A 15620-nucleotide genomic window follows, 5' to 3' on the forward strand; every position below is an offset into this window, starting at 1 on the left:
CAGCGAAGGTTGACGAGATCTCCAACAGGATCGCATGTCCGAACGAGCCAACCAAACCTTTACCATCCCAATTCCGGCGCCAACAGCCGAGGCTGCTATTGTTGGCGGAGCAGCGATAGCGAGCCTTTTCGTATTTTGCCAGAAAAATAAGCTTCCAGCACCCGAGTACACATTCTCGTCTGGGCCACCATTTTCGGTCAAACTACAGGTGTGTCGCGAGAATACGTAGACATGATATGTGGTCCTAATCTCCAGGTCAGGTGAACGATGCATTGTTCAAGGCGGACGGCTTTCAAAATAAGCAGGACGCAAAGCGTACGGTCGCAGCGGCGGCAGTACAGCATCTACAAGAGAGTGGGCACCCGTACTTCACCACGTCTAGCGAGGGTGGACTGAATTTCATTTCCTTGTTGTGTAACTGGTGTGCCGGTAAGCACTATCTTGTCGATGTACTTCTATTGTTGCCTACTAACAAGCTCTATCGAAAGCCAATATGAAAGAGCAACCAGAGTATTTCATATGGGCTGACGGACAGGGTTCTGCCAATGGGCCGTGGAAGTGTAGAGCGAGAGTTGCCGGGCAATATTTTCACGTATGACTGTCAATCGCTTTGGAAAGTTATGTTGCCAGACACATGATTCATCTTGCATTATAGAGTTACAAATCGTTCAGCAGGAAGCAAGATGCGAAGGAAAGCGCCGCAAGACACGCGTTTAAGGCCCTTGCTGAAGAAGCATCGCAAAAGTGTATGTGTTAATATTTTGCGCTATCGATTTTGGCTGCAGGAACCTAAGAAATCCATCGCAGCATCAGGAAGCCCTGCGGTAGTGCGAAATGATCCCCTCAATGACAACGCTTCGCGCATTTCGTCTGTATCGAATGGTAAAAATACCATGTGTGAAATGAACCTCACTGCCACTCGCCGTGAGTCTGAAAGCTTACGTCAGTATTTGCAGAGGGCGGATCGAGCATTAGAGCCCGACAATTGGAGACCACGAAAAGCTATTGTGAACGCTTGGCTGATTGGAGTGCGGCTACAAACGGTGCCACTAAGGTGGATTACCTTTCTCGACTATTACCTAGTGGACAGTGGATTGCTCAAGTAACTGTGGGTGGGCAGAAGTTCACATCCCTGCCAGGAAGTAAAACGGAAGCTCAAGCTAAAGAATCGGCAGCCGCAGTCGCTTGGGAAACAATAGAAGGTGATGTTGAAGAGCGGTCAGAATCGCCCGGTGTGCTCCGCCAATGGAGGAACACAGTTTTGGGTGCACTGTCCTCCTCATGGGGATTGGGTTCCAAAAGGCGCCGAGAAGAAGCTTCCGATCCGGATGACGTAATATACCAAAGCTCTGGAGAGGAAGGGAGCAACAATCCTACCTATTGTGAGCTGCTGCATGCTGAATGCTTGAAGCTGAGCCTTCCCCGCCCTACTTATAGCTATAGTAAAGATATAGTCCAAGGTGGCGTAAAATGCAAAGTAATGATCAGTGGGAAGACATTTGAGACGTTGCGAGCGCATAGCCGCAAGAGTACCGCAAAGGAAGATGCCTGTGGCGATGCTTACAAGTGGCTAAAAAGATGAATTTTCCTATAGCTAGCGCTTGACGTCTCTAAATGTATAATATTGCTTATGTAGTGATGTAAATATGTACAGCGTGCTGGATGTTCGTCGACTAAGGTTTGACAGGTTGAGTAAATCGCCACTTTAGCAGATCTTGCAGTATGTCCTTCTCAGGATATTCAGGATTATTGATAAGCCCCGCAAGTTCTTTCATGACTTGAGGTGGCCTGTCTTCTTCATCTCCGGCGAGCTGATCTGCTGCTGAAAGATATTTGAGCTACTGTGAGTTTGAAAACTAGAATTGCATGCCTTACATTCGTTGTCATTGAAGCACTCTGTGATTTCTGTTACGCCACGCTCGCCAAGCAGCTATAACACAGTTAGATTTGTCACTAGCATAAATGTATCTGATTGTGATCTGTACCTGCATCATTTTAATGGCCGCCACACGAACTTCGGAATCTGGGTCTTTCCAAAGCTGAACGAGCACGCGTATAAAGTTGAGTCTCAATCTTCGCTCCTTGACGTATGTCATCAGTTGCGCCATAACGCTAACCATATCGGCTTTCTAAGTTGATGTGAAAAGAGAAGGTTGGCGACGTGCGGGTTTTTCAGAGATTCTGAACAAGCAAAGAACGTAAACGTACTCTCCGATAAAGCGATGCACTATCGTCCACAGTTTGTAGCCTGGTCAGTAAATTTTGCATGATACCCTTAATTTTGTTAACAAATCCGGGTTTGATCGCTGCCTCAAGTTGGATCATGACAATCGTGACGAGCGCTTCGACTGCAGCTATGCGTATGCCCCTAATGTTCAGATGATTTAGAGTTGCGATCAACGTAAAGATGAATACTCAGAACCGGACCTGTGTTCATTCTCTAGCATGTCCGCCAGAAATTGGAAGGCGGACATGAGCCGTGATTCGGGGACCGCTATATGGATCAAAGAGAGATTCTTTAGCCCGTCCTCTTGGCGCTGAACTCAAGAAAGTGGTATTTACCAGTGGAAAGGGCATGGAAAAGGCCGTAGCCCGACGTGCCATGAAGGGCAATGACTGTCAACCTTCGGAGTTGTTCGCTCTGAAATATCTCGCATATGAGATAGGGTTCACTGGCCGCCTTGCATGGCACAACGGTGCCTTACCCTCGTGTCAACTAGATCATTAAGCTCATTTTTTCGGATCTCTAATGCTGAGAACTTGTCGGTCTTTCCAGTCTTGACAATTTCCAGAGTGGCTTCCTGATTTGCAGTTTTGAATTCCTCCAGCGCTTCGTATCTGTGTTCCGAGTTAATAAGAAGTGAAGAGGATACTACATCTTCTGAACTACTCACTGTTCATCGCTCACAATCGGTATATCAATATATTCGTTGAAGAAGAAAAAGCTGCTCTCCAAATTTGTGTACAAAGTTTCCCGAATGAGAGCTGCGTTACTGTTGCATGCGGCAATAAAGGCCTGCATTCGATCCATCCATCCGGGAACTTTATCTCCTATTCCATCGTGCGCAAACAAAAGATTTGAAAGCACGTCGATGAGGTGGGTTTCCGCTTCAATATCGACTTCGTCATCTTCTCCACCAGAAGAGGATGGCCTAGGGGTATCATCTTCTCCTCGTGGTCCACCGTCAGAACCGGGTCTCCTCGTCTCTGAACGGCCTCGCTCTCTTGGAGCGATTTCTGGTAAGCGTGGTCAGTTCTGGCTCCCAATGTCCTGCAAAATTCCTTCATGAGAGACTCACCATCCTCCACCTTCTCCAATGTGGACTCCACCAGATCCGAGGCCACTTGCGAGTATTTTCGGATACATTCACGAAGTATGGTTATACTGTCTATATTCATGAGCTGGATACACGTTCAATCATAAGGTTAGAAGTAGGACCCACGCTCGCTTCATAAACGAGTGCATACCCATTGATATTTAGCTAGGATTTCGGGAGTGGGCTTTTTTATCGCTGCCGACTTGTCCTCCACTAGCGTCATTATACTCTGAGGTAAGGGCAACATTGCTCGTGCAAAAGCAGACTCGGGCAAGCCATAACGCTCTGAGAATTTTCGTCGTCGATCCGAACTATACCAACGTACATTGTACGGATCTTCATCAGGAAATGGTACCCGAATGCGCGCCTAGACATATATGAAGCGATGAAGCATCAATAATATTCCGAAGACTAATAATTATTCGACTTACCTCGTCATTTTCCTTCGTATTGATTGCTAGCACAAGCTTATCAATGGAGGGCAGTTTACAACTTTCCAATATTATTGCTCTTTTGGAACCCGCATTAGGCTTGTAGGTTCGAAGAGCGGGAACGACGAAGTCTAGCATTCCCTCTACAATCAAGACATCTTTTGACTTGTTGCGCACCTGGATGAATATACCCGGAATGTGTTGGAATTTGCTTATCAGTACCAAGAAGATCTTGCAAAAAATTTAAAGTGGGCCCCTCACCTCCCGGTTTGAGTCAGCGAGATATAGGAAGCAAAACCATATTGCTTCTTCCGTTGACATGTACTTAGCCAAGATGCGAACAATGTCGAGAGATCGAAGCCGCACCTCTGGGTGCTTTGAGCGGATTTCCTATCAAAGCCGACGGATCTGTAAACTGTCTTCAAGGTGATATAGGTGCATAGAACTGACCTTCTTTGCATTATTCAACAAGCTCCGGAATAAAGAATGTTTTGGTCCTAAATGCCCTAATATTTTCCCAAGACATCCGTAAACTTTTCTTCGCGTATCGGCTTCATCGGTGGTGTCGAGGAGTATCTGAATCGCATCTAGTACTTTGGCCATCTCATCCTGACCGGAAATTAGAGCGAGCTCGACTGAAAGCAGCATGATGAGACTTGGAAGTTTGCAGCCTAATTGTCTTTGGCGATCGGCCACTTACCATTGAGGTACACGGCCAGCAGTCGTTTTCGGATAGCATGCCGCTGGCTGGTGATAATTGGCACATACTTGCGGAGCAGTTCGAGTGCTTTATTGGCGCAAATATCTTGAATCAAATCAGAGAGGTAAAATAATGCCATTAAATCTCCCTCGCTAATAACAGCTGGACTGGAGATCTTGACAAGGATTTGCTTAAAAGCCGATGGGGAGTACTCTAGCATTGTGCGTTGAAACATAGTGTACGCAAAAAACTAAATCATTGTTCCGTACCTGATATGTTCCTCAGTCCCAACATGCAGGCTTCAATTACGGTGGCTCTGTCTGGTGTAATTTCTTGACTCAAATGGTTGGTGAAGATCTCGATGACGTCGGCCACAGTCGTCTCATGTAAGCAGCAAAACTCGGACAGCACCATAATAGCCGGTCCCTAAAGTTGAGTTATGCTGAGTTCGTTACAGATAACACGTTGGTCGGCAGCGAAGAGCAACTAACCTGCATTTGTCGATTTCTCTGAAGTTCTTGGAGATAGTACATCACCTCGCTAATGTTAGCGGGTGGCACAGGGCCGCATACAGTCCTGACCAACTCTTTGAAGCGTCCCATGAGCTTCTGTGAGATGATAGGGAGACGGAATCCGTCGTCCTCCATCGGCTGCATCGAGATGTTTATGCTCAGTATGGTTCTCAATAGTGCACTCTGCATAAAACTCTAAACACATTGCATACCAGTACATCCGGGTCCGACGCGCCTCCAAGCGCATCCAATTCGAATAATATATCATTCATATTCTTCGCGTTCACCGTGAAGCTTGCATTATCCGCTAGGAGATCTTCCCAAGATCTGAGCACAATGTTATTAAGGAATTGTCTCTAAAAGCCTCGCAGCAGATTGACGTACGTTGTTGGCAGAACCAAGCTATCATCAGGGTGCGGTGGTAGACTTTTGCAGAGAGCGTCCTGTTTTGAAGGTACCCTTCGGAGATAACGCGAAAATATCAATCTGACGGACTCATTGGGATCTCCGTATAGGGGCAGAAGTGTCCATAATATGGTCATGCTTTGGACCCCGTCAAGATTAGGGACCTGAATATACGATGACAACATTAACCACTGTGCGTTACAACATGATTTCCTAGATTCGCACCTGCGATAACGCCGACGCCAAAGCTGCTGCTCGAAAAGACCATTGTTTGGTTCTTAGGAACGGCATCAATTCTAGCACGATAGCATATGCAATGGCAGGGTCATTGATCGCCCCCATCGCTTTGATGCTCAGTCGAACAACACCTGTCCGCCAAACATATTGCCCATTAATCGTCAATATGAACATATTGAAAAGTCGAGGCGGAACTTACGATCAGACTCTTCTGTCGTCAATCCGGCAACCATTGGGTCTCCGTTTGCCTGCGGACCACCCGTCTGTATTGTTGCAATCTCACTTTTGAGATACGCAAGAAAATCCGCTGATTGGGTAGTAGGGACGCAGCGAAATACGAGAGGAAACAGCCGCGACGCACTGTTGACAACGTCTGAATCCGTATCAACAATCAAAGCCCTAACCGACGATAGCATTAGCTCTGACAATGCAGATAAGAAGGATTTATGCTTACCGAACGACATCACGTATTTCTTGCAGCTTGGTGGCCACACCATGTGGAAAGACCAATAAGAACGTCTCAATCAAGTCCAGTGCACCAAGCTTTACAATGGACGAAGGCGTGTTGTAAGCCACATCCAGAGATAGATCAATATATTGTAGCAGAATAGATGGCGAAATGCCCGGCAATTTCAAGCGGGTAACAATTTTCAAGATATCCAGTGCAGACCTGAATGTGAAAAACGTACTCAATGGCTAGCAAACAAAGAAAATGTAAACGTAGGGCATAGTACTTACAATTGGAATGTCCACTGTTTATGGGCCATCATTTGCTGACTAACAAACTCCAACAGGCCGCGCATCATACCGGGATGCAAGGATTGACCACGGAAGCAGCATCGAACTATTGATATACATGCTGTCCTATGCAATTGTCAGCAGCTGCCAGCAAGCATCAATCAGCTCAAGAAAAGTACCTGCGCAGTACAGGATCGGGCATTCCGCACGTGGGAAGCAAGCAAAGCATGAAGCCACAAATGAATCGTCTTTTCCCTGCTGGAGTCGTTGGCATGACGTTCCGCGGAACGCCTTCCCCAACCTAGGCATACGGTCAGTGTACATATAAGCTAAATGCGTTGCAGCGGAAAACGCACCGATGGCGGAGGAACGCCCAACTTGGTCAAAAGTAGAGATATCCAAAAAGGAGTGTGGACAAAATTCCGTGCGTAGTTGTAATCATCGGGACGCACAAGCTGGTTGTCCGGCGCATCCTCCAAGTAGAAATTCCAAAACTCGTCAACATTGGCATCAAGTGTAATGGCATCGACGAGTTCCGTAATCTCGGTGCGATCCCGTGCTATCACATTTGCCAGCTCGTCGTACGCTTTTAGGAGGAGAGGGAAGGGTCCACCTTGGGCATCTCTAACAGCCCCAAGAGGTGTAACAATGCTCCCAAAATGTGTGTCTGACAAACGAAACAAATAGTCACTGGCTTTTTTGGCGCTTGGTGGCAGAAATTGGAGTGTTAAAGAACAGCCGGTTTAAAGTCCCGCCCGATCCCCAGGACATACCACTGTTCGTTATGATCACCGATGGCCAAGAACATGATACCAATGGCCGCGTTGAATAGTCCGCTCGCTTTCCAGAAATCTGTGTAACTCCCTATTATGTCGTATACCATTATCCGGACGTTTGGTTCGTGGTGGAAAACTAGTTTGAATAGGGTGTTGAGAAGCTAAATACCAAATCTCAAGGATGAGACCAAGGCAGTTTATTTCCCCATTCATATCTGCAGTTACCTCCTCTCTAGCATCGTCCACCAACTTATCCAGCGGAAATTGTTTGATGAGGGTTAGCACGGCTTGAAGGATTGACTATGATTAATCCGTGTGAGTTTTTGCTCAATGTACTGCACAGCGTTGCTCATATTCTTTCGCATACCGCTTTGATTTTCTGGTCCATTAATGCATGGAAGTATGCCCACGCAAAGGAGATATCGGCCGGCGAAGCCGTACGGAAACTGGGAATAAGCGAGAAAATAACCTTGAGTGCGGCCATTTGGATATCTTCATCCCCACTATTGCAATACGGCACGAGCGTTTGCATCAAAAAGGTGTCAAACTAAGATACTTTCAGTTAGAGCAATATTCTTGGTCCCATGCTAAATATTATTCTTTACCTTTTGACTCTTGCTGCCCCATAGGCGCACCAGTTCGAGTTGCCTTAGTTGCATTGGCTTTGTCAAGTATTCTAAGGAGTTGGCCATCTTTTGCAACAACTTTGGTGCCAATGGCGGGCTCGCCTTAATGGCGACGTCCAGGATATCACTCATCGTCAAGTCCCTTCCTTTGGCCTGAAGCGCCGTTGCGTACAACGTATCATAATCAGCTCCATTGCGCTCTTGATGTCTCAGCGACGCGAGCATATGTTTTAAGCCCTTTCCCTCTTCCGTTTTTAGAGCCTCTATCATTGAAACGTAAAGGAATGCGCTAAGATAGTCAGTGTCCAACACCCCGGTGATAATATGGACATATAGTTCTTTATTGTCCGCAACCATATTCGGATAGATGCTGAGGGACGTGTGGAGGGAAACACACGCCCCGTAACGGACAAGGGCAGGAGTAGCTCGGAAATGGTTTGCAAGGGATTTGACAAATTCAGTTAACGGTGGAAATTCAGCTACCGGAAACTTTTTCGCTTTCGCGCCGCCGATAGATGGAAGCAGACTTGCAGAGTAGCTTTCAAGCGCCCACGAAAGCAGGTCATATGCATACTCGTCATGAGGGTTGATGAGGTTAACAAATAAAGCAAAACCAGTACCTGAATGCAAGAACGTTCACAAGCGGTTTTTTAAACTTCAAACAAAACCATCTTACCAATAGGCTCCTGGTTATTGGGATCAACGCCCGATGGGTTGATAGAGCGCTCGGCAAGTTTCTCAAAAATCTTTCGCAAAGTGCTCTTAATAGCCTCAGTCTCTAGCGCAGTCTGTGAACGTGGGGAAAAAACAAAAAGCGTCAAGACGTGAAAATCATGTCGTATCCAAAAGAGCAACCTCGTAACAACCTTGTCTTGCAACCTTAACAAACTATCTACAATTCTATATGTGAGGGCAGAATCTGCGGGACTATAAAGTGGAGCAAGCAATCCGAGCGCCTGCAACAAGAATGTCATCAGTCAAACGTTCATGCTAAGTATCCGAAGCTGCCCTTAATCCACTCGCTCTCGCACCTTCACAATGACAATACGATCTGGGAAAACTTTTGAAATGATCGGTATAGAATGTAATGAGAAATATAGATTCCAAATCGCAGCCAACTGGTCCTCTTCCAGAAAGATTTTATCGTTTTCATACACAAGTCGCGCCAAGGCTGAGTTGCATACGCCACGAACGGTCCAATCGGGACAAGTGTAGAAACATTCGAGACCGGCCACGAGTGCTACAGCCATCCCCGATAGTGCTGGGCCAATGTAATGGAACAGTTCGTGAACCGCAGAGTAGTATCCTAGCAGGTGCATGATTGCATATCAATCAGTATGAGGAGCATCCGAGATTTAACCAGGCCGCTGAGAGTGACAAACCTTTATCATCCGTCTGGAATCCCACTGCCACCTTTTCGACCTTTTTGTTCAGCTCCTGGACTTTTTTGTCGAATATGACCGCCAACGAAAATAAAAGCCTCGCAGCTTCAATCCGTATATTTTCCAAAAAGTGCCCCAGTATAGAGGTGAGCTGGACAGCATAGTGCACCGTTATGCCCTCTAACACATCTTCCATCGCCATAAAATTCTGCTGTCCTATTCCAACAACTGGTCCGGCCAGTCCGACAGCGCTTGGTCCGGCACCACCCACATAGGCGAGAGCAGTAGCGTTCGAAGCTGCAGCGGCCGCTGATGGTGGAAGTGTACCCGGTGCACCTTTGGAAGGTGCTAGTGCAAAACTCTTGGATATATCTGCAGCTTGCGCGGCCGTCGTGGCAAAGAACGTTTTCACCTCGTTTAGCCATTTGGATACAATAGGACGGTCGGCAGGAGATATCGTAAATAAAATAGGATGAGATCGTAACGGGTCTAGTGCTGCTGTTGCGGCCATAGTTGCCCGCAAGCGTCCACGTCTGTTCGTCAAGGATGAGCTACAGAGACGCGATCTCGGACGCGTTGGGTCGCGATCACGCACAACCTTGTTTAATCACGTAATCAGACATGTTGTCCATACAAAAATGTGCTTTTGGGTTGTTGCCTTGAGGCTATGAGTGGGTTGAAATACTGCAGAATTTCCATTATCTATTTGTACAAGTTTGCCTCTATATAGAATCGATTCGGGGCGGGGTATCCTTCCAGCATTATTCACCACGCCGTTCATCCAGCGCAGGTCCCTTCACACTAGAATGGTCCTTTATACAAGTCTTTGTACAGTTAATGCGAACGATCGACCAAAAACTAAATCGCAGCATTTGTGTTTTGTTCCCCGTGTGTACATCCCTAAGTCCATCGCAGTGATGTAATCATTGCTGGGAGGCTCAAAAGGCAGGATTAGCGATTTTGCCCAATGTAGCTCTCCGAAATGCTACGTCCGAACTCGCGCTTGTGAATAGCCTTGTGTTCCTTTAGGTTTGCGAGGTAGCTGCGATCGCACATTTCAATATAACGTTGTGGAAAACACCGACTCTGGGGGACATGGCTTAGTCAGGCGTCCGATCCACGTGCCTCTGATTATGTAATAAGCCCACCTTGAACTCCGCATAGAAATTTTTATATCCTCCCTTAAGCACGTAAATCTCTGGATAGTGCAGTTTCGGGTATTCTTGAAGGTTCAGCTGTCTGTCCTGCGTGCGCATATAGGATGCCCTATAAATATAAGCCAGTTAAAGGTTGTACAAGTGATGTCTCCATCCTGCGTCATAACAATGGCAACCTACATTCGGGGAGCCCGGTGGGAAGAGAATTCACAGTGGAAAACAATAACCACTTTCTTGTCCGTAATCGGAGGAGTGAAAAAAAGCTTTTCAAGTTCTGCCTTTGTATTGATGTTGCGTGCAGAGTGAATGTGCCCGCCTTCATACTCGTAGGGAAAGCGACAGTCAATAATATAAAATTCGTCAATGGTGCTTGAGTAATGGCCGTCAAGGAGATTGACAAGCTGAGTAAAGAACAACAAAGCTGAGTTGGTAGGATTCCTCATAAGGAATAATAAATGAAAGCAATACCGTTTGTCCGTCAATGCGTTTATGCGAATCACTTTCGCCCGGAAACCAAGGGAGTAACGAATCTTCATGGCCATAGATCGCCGCATTGTTGGGCCGCTGTCCTTGCACGTGGATAGACAATTCCGATGGCGACTGAGCAGACGAGCAGCTCTGAGTGCGACGCATCTTGATTGGTGGCGCAACGCCAGCACGCTTCCACTCGCGATCTTGAACAGAATCAACATGCATTGGATGTTCTGCGTGAAAAGGATCATTGTCCAAGAAGAGTTTGGAGCTAGCAGGGGCCATCAGCTGGCGCTTTCTTTGAAGGAGAGTAGGTTCTGTCGACTGAAATGTCGCCATATGGTTAGAAGAAGTATTACGACAGTTGACTGCGAAACAGTACCCACCTGTCTGGGGAAGCTCGGTCGGGGAAATCTTGGAGAAGCAAGCTTGCTCCAATGGCATGCTTTGTCTTCAGTTTCGCCGTCACTAGCAGGATAAAAAGCACGAGTTAGGTACCTATTAATCATTTTCCACTTCAATGGTTGTCATTACCTGCTGAGAAGGTCATCGTCGTTAGTCATGGAGTCATCAGAAGCAGGGGAATGGGCCAAAAGCACGCCGTTGTCCCGTGTTGCAGACGTGCACTCATACTCACTGGGGATATGAGTGGAGATTAATGACAGGAAATAAATCAACAATCAGACGTCAGAATGATATTCACCTGAAAGGTATATCTACGTGATCCATCAGGGTGAAATCGTCAAGGGAGATTCCAGAGTCCCGCGTCGCAGATCTGTAAAGCTTGCGTCCGGCACGTCGTATCGGTTTCTTGAGATCGTCTGGGAAACGCGGGGGCTTGCAAAGGATACGATAATCAGAAAGAGTCGGGGAGCCCATGGGAGAGGGACACGGTGAATCTTGTGGAGAGTCAGCGCTTGCGCTAAGCAAGAGGTTTGTAAGGCAGCGACGAGGCGTCTTGGAGCTGGACAGCACACGGACGGAAGATTCATTTAGTACCAGGCATCAGATCTGACGAAAAGATGAGATCAAGTTCGGCGTATATGACACCTTCTTGCAACCTCAAAACGATGAAGCAAGACTATTGGAAGTGCGCTTTACCTGCTATTAAGAACGCTGAGATTAACGTTCAAGTCCGTTGCTAAAGCAGATATGGGTGACTTGAAGCCGAGAACGGCGTCCAAGTCCAACAACTCTGTGTCGGACACTGGAGATCTTCCAATTGTGGGCGATTCCGCTGGCGCAATGGGAAAAGGGCTTGTGACTGAGACAGGAACCATGGCGGTGGACATCCTTCTTGAAATAATGAGTTAGCTCAATATCTTCTACATGCAAAGGAACACTATGAGTTCGGTGTACGAGTGAGACGCGATGTCCGAGCCAAGATGGGCCAAGGACAATCCCACATAAGCAGATAAGGAACGCATATACGTCAGAGTTCATGCTACACACCTTGCTTGGACAGCGTTTTGCTGTGTAATAGGTGTTTTCAGCACACGTTTGGTCGTGTTCAAGACGTTCGTACCCGCGAATGACTCTGACCCAGATGGTTTGTCCAGCATGCACACACAGCTTGTAAAAGCAGTTGAGACGATATCCAAAGACAGGAATACTACTGCTATTACAAGCTTTGCGCTGTGTGTGTGTGCAAAAGGACAACCAGTTCACAAGGGAGATGGGGGGACGAGAACAAGTGTCGAAAAGCAAACGCGCAAGTCCGATTTCTAGTCATTGGGGGATGTCGGACTTTTTGCAGTTGAGCGCGACAAAAAGTTCGTCCGTCTTGAGCAGACACTCGTAGACAAGGACGTAACCAGCAGCATGCCCTTGTCCGAAACCACGATGTAAAACGACATAAATCTTTTTTCATTTCCTTCTATAAATTGTGTTTAGCAGCACTAAGCGTGAGTAGGAGTGACACTAAGCCCCCATATGGATGGGCTGTCAAGGCGATGAAAGAAGAAAGGAGGTCGGTAACTTGGAAGGTTGGGGTCACGTCGAGGGGCTGGAGGAAGAACAGGGTTTTAAAATGTCTCATTGAGGGGCATGAGTTCCCGACGCGGTGGTTTGGCAGTCCTCCGTTGGGTCCAAAAATGGTGGAGAATGCACCCTTGCGCTTCGATCTACGTATTCTGGACCTGAACGCTACAGACCCGCGCACAGGAACAAGAGTTCGTTGAACGCACAAGCCAATATCGCTCCAAGGAGCTCTAATCCCCGCTTTTTTGTTCTTGCATCTGGTCTTTTTCAGTTTTTTGCTTCTCTTTTTGATAACGACACACACATCTGCTGTACGATGATATCTCTTATTTATTCGTCAGTTAGGTCTCCGCTTGCCGACTTTTAATAAAAGTCAGGCCAGAACATGAACGTTTTTGATATTCTGGCGTTTCCCTACTGAAATGCACTCCAATGGGTTCCAGGGAACCACAAACGGCTCGCCCCAACATCTACCTGTCACAATTGTTGCTGTCACCAGAATCATTTCACGCTGAATTTGTCACTGCCATTTCTACAAGGAGAACTGCTACTGCCTTTTGCTAGTGTGCCTCCTGACAGCTACATGATTTCATCTCCACTGTAGTCACGGTGGGATGTTGACCCACAAGGAATTCGCGTCGCCACACTCCACCAGTGATGCTGACGCTAATGGACGCCCAGCGTCTCTTCCAGCCTCGCAACAACCAGCACAGCAGCAAGGACATTATCCTCCGGCGACAACAATGGCAACTTCTACTCATGATGTAGACGTGCCCACTGTTCTCTCGCCCCAAGATCCCGCTGGTCCGTCCCGGTTGTATGAATTCTACCAATACCTGCCTGAAGTTCATCCTACATTCCTTCACCTCCCCTCCACGGACTCAAATCATCCACGATTACTCCATCCAGGATTCCTCCCAGAAGCACCTCCAAATCGCCCGTCCAGAACATCCGATCCACACAAGAGCTCCTTTCCACCGCTTCTTTTCCCGGCCTGTAGTCATGAATTAAAACGACGGCATTCTGTAGGAACCATACCAAACTCCAAGCGTGCAAAACTTTCCATCGGCCCATCCGAACATGAAGTTATTGATCTCACTGCTTCCGTTGAACCATCGGGCTCTTCAGCTGAACCGTCAGGCTGCCATTCGGCGAATGGTGTAGTCGACCTTACAAGTCGGGAGGAGGTTCAAAACGATCAAGCATCGAAACGTCTCCTACTGCATTTGTCTTTGGATATCGACACTCTTCGCAAAAGTATTCACGAAAATAAGCAAGAGATTGGACATCTTCGGGCGGAAAGAACATATCTGGAAGAAACTGTCAAGCGGAAAGTCGACTCTCTTCAAAATGAATGTCGAAAGGCCTCACGTATGACTACCGACTCTGAGACACTGAAATTTGACCACAAATCTCTGGAGCAGTTAGTCAGGTCAATGCAAAATGCGTTAGCAAGATGTGCAGAAAGAGAAGGTGCTCTCAAAAATGAACAAGCACAGATGGCTGCAATGCGGGCAGAAATACACCACTTACGGACGCGTGTGGCAGAGTTCGAAGAGATGTCTGTCCGGCATTCGAAGAATGCGGACCGAGATGCTGGAAAGGCCGTGGCAGCGCAGGAGATCGTTGATAGGTTAGCTCAAAGGATAGTGGAGTTGGAGCAACGGGGTGCTACGACTGCAGCCGAGCTCACTCAGCTTCGGAAAGATTGCGATGCCTTAAAGGATGCCGGTTCGGAAGAAGCAGTGAAGTCACAAACGCCAGCAGAACATGTACCTTGCATTGATGAGGCTCTTCGCCTTCAAATCGAACGCTCGATGCTTGAAATGGCGGAATTGCGGGCAGATTTCGATCAGTTGAAAATGACCAATACCGAGTTGAAGACATTAGTTGCTTTGCAGGAAAAAGACTATGCTGCTGTCAAAACCGAACGAGACGACCTGCGGCACAAGGTGGAACGTGTTGACCAGGAAATATCAGCGCTGAAGGCAAACAACGATATTCTCAATCGCAAGATGGAAGAACTGAGGGCGGACCTGACTCTAGCGGCTCATGACAATTCCCCCAGGTCAAGATGCATATCTCCGCGTGAGCTCAAGTTTGAGAAACCTTCCAAATCAATGTCCCCTCCGGGTTCGTCTTCCCAACATACTTTATCGCCTCTTCCCCAACCTTCCGAATCAGAAGACGGCTTGACTCCCTGGACAGCTATCATCCGCCGCGAATATCCTGGCTCTGTGAACGCCCTAAGTAGTGCTGCCAAGCATCGATTCGAAGAAGCGCTAACCAGGTTCCTAACATCATCCCTGGGTCCTGAGAAAGCCGCGCAATGCCACCTTCCTAGTGCACGAGCGACCCGGACAGGCACTCTTCGAATGATACCCGCGATCCCCGGACATTTAGAAGAAGAGTTCTTGGACTGGTTTTACGAAGTGGTTGATCACGGGCTTTTGACCATGACCCCTAAGCAGTGGAAAGAAGTTGTGGATGGGGACGAGCCTTTACCTGTGGGGTGTCGGGAGCTGAAGGTGGAGGTACCGAGGAAACCTGCGGCGAAAGGAAGGCGGCAAAAAGCTCGATCAAGGCGTGCTTCTACTACCTCAAAGAAGAAGAAAGGAAATAATAATTCATCCAAGCGCAAGACCCGACGAGCAGTCCCCTCTCTAGTCCCAGCCCACAAGGACGATTCACGAGATGACGCAGGTCATCGTTCCAGTCGCAGCGCTACTCCCGATGGCTATTCGACAGTGACGGATACATCACCACTCATCAAACCGATGGTATTTGTGGAGGTGGATCTCGATGACATTTCTGATACGGATTCAGAGAACGGGGTCGGTTGCTGAAGGGTGAGTCTCGTATCTATTGCTCGCATTGGGACCATTCGT

The 15620-nt window shown here is 47.6% G+C and overlaps 4 protein-coding genes across 4 annotated transcripts; 2 read left to right on the forward strand and 2 right to left on the reverse strand.

Moving 5' to 3' along the window:
* Positions 1–19: 19 nt before the first annotated feature.
* SPPG_01372 (uncharacterized protein) lies at positions 20–1672 on the forward strand. The gene is made up of 5 exons (XM_016749694.1): positions 20–208; positions 261–429; positions 489–592; positions 656–746; positions 808–1672. The coding sequence occupies exons 1-5, from the start codon at positions 35–37 to the stop codon at positions 1104–1106; spliced, it is 837 nt and encodes a 278-aa protein (XP_016611962.1). The 5' UTR covers positions 20–34; the 3' UTR covers positions 1107–1672.
* On the reverse strand, positions 1482–9675 carry SPPG_01373 (uncharacterized protein). The gene is made up of 32 exons (XM_016749695.1): positions 9125–9675; positions 8774–9048; positions 8609–8698; positions 8419–8530; positions 7722–8362; positions 7484–7663; positions 7342–7416; positions 7114–7277; positions 6697–7045; positions 6520–6641; positions 6341–6466; positions 6057–6272; positions 5802–6001; positions 5591–5733; positions 5345–5529; positions 5173–5287; positions 4940–5098; positions 4718–4874; positions 4449–4661; positions 4199–4383; positions 4010–4138; positions 3749–3925; positions 3469–3684; positions 3300–3402; positions 2895–3237; positions 2706–2838; positions 2563–2641; positions 2428–2494; positions 2209–2368; positions 1986–2129; positions 1876–1930; positions 1482–1822 (listed from the first exon to the last, which is right to left on the reverse strand). Exons 1-32 carry the CDS (start codon positions 9633–9635, stop codon positions 1674–1676), a joined length of 5973 nt encoding a protein of 1990 aa, XP_016611963.1. The 5' UTR covers positions 9636–9675; the 3' UTR covers positions 1482–1673.
* Positions 9676–9796: 121 nt separating this feature from the next.
* On the reverse strand, positions 9797–12632 carry SPPG_01374 (uncharacterized protein). The gene is made up of 9 exons (XM_016749696.1): positions 12205–12632; positions 11854–12077; positions 11456–11716; positions 11287–11388; positions 11139–11220; positions 10750–11076; positions 10462–10682; positions 10273–10390; positions 9797–10210 (listed from the first exon to the last, which is right to left on the reverse strand). The coding sequence occupies exons 2-9, from the start codon at positions 12042–12044 to the stop codon at positions 10076–10078; spliced, it is 1437 nt and encodes a 478-aa protein (XP_016611964.1). The 5' UTR covers positions 12045–12077; positions 12205–12632; the 3' UTR covers positions 9797–10075.
* Positions 12633–13228: 596 nt separating this feature from the next.
* Positions 13229–15585, forward strand: SPPG_01375 (uncharacterized protein). Its single transcript, XM_016749697.1, has one exon. It carries the CDS (start codon positions 13347–13349, stop codon positions 15576–15578), a length of 2232 nt encoding a protein of 743 aa, XP_016611965.1. The 5' UTR covers positions 13229–13346; the 3' UTR covers positions 15579–15585.
* The last annotated feature ends 35 nt before the right edge of the window (positions 15586–15620 follow it).

The sequence above is a fragment of the Spizellomyces punctatus genome, assembly GCF_000182565.1.
Source record: "Spizellomyces punctatus DAOM BR117 chromosome Unknown supercont1.2, whole genome shotgun sequence".
Lineage (NCBI taxonomy): Eukaryota > Fungi > Chytridiomycota > Chytridiomycetes > Spizellomycetales > Spizellomycetaceae > Spizellomyces > Spizellomyces punctatus.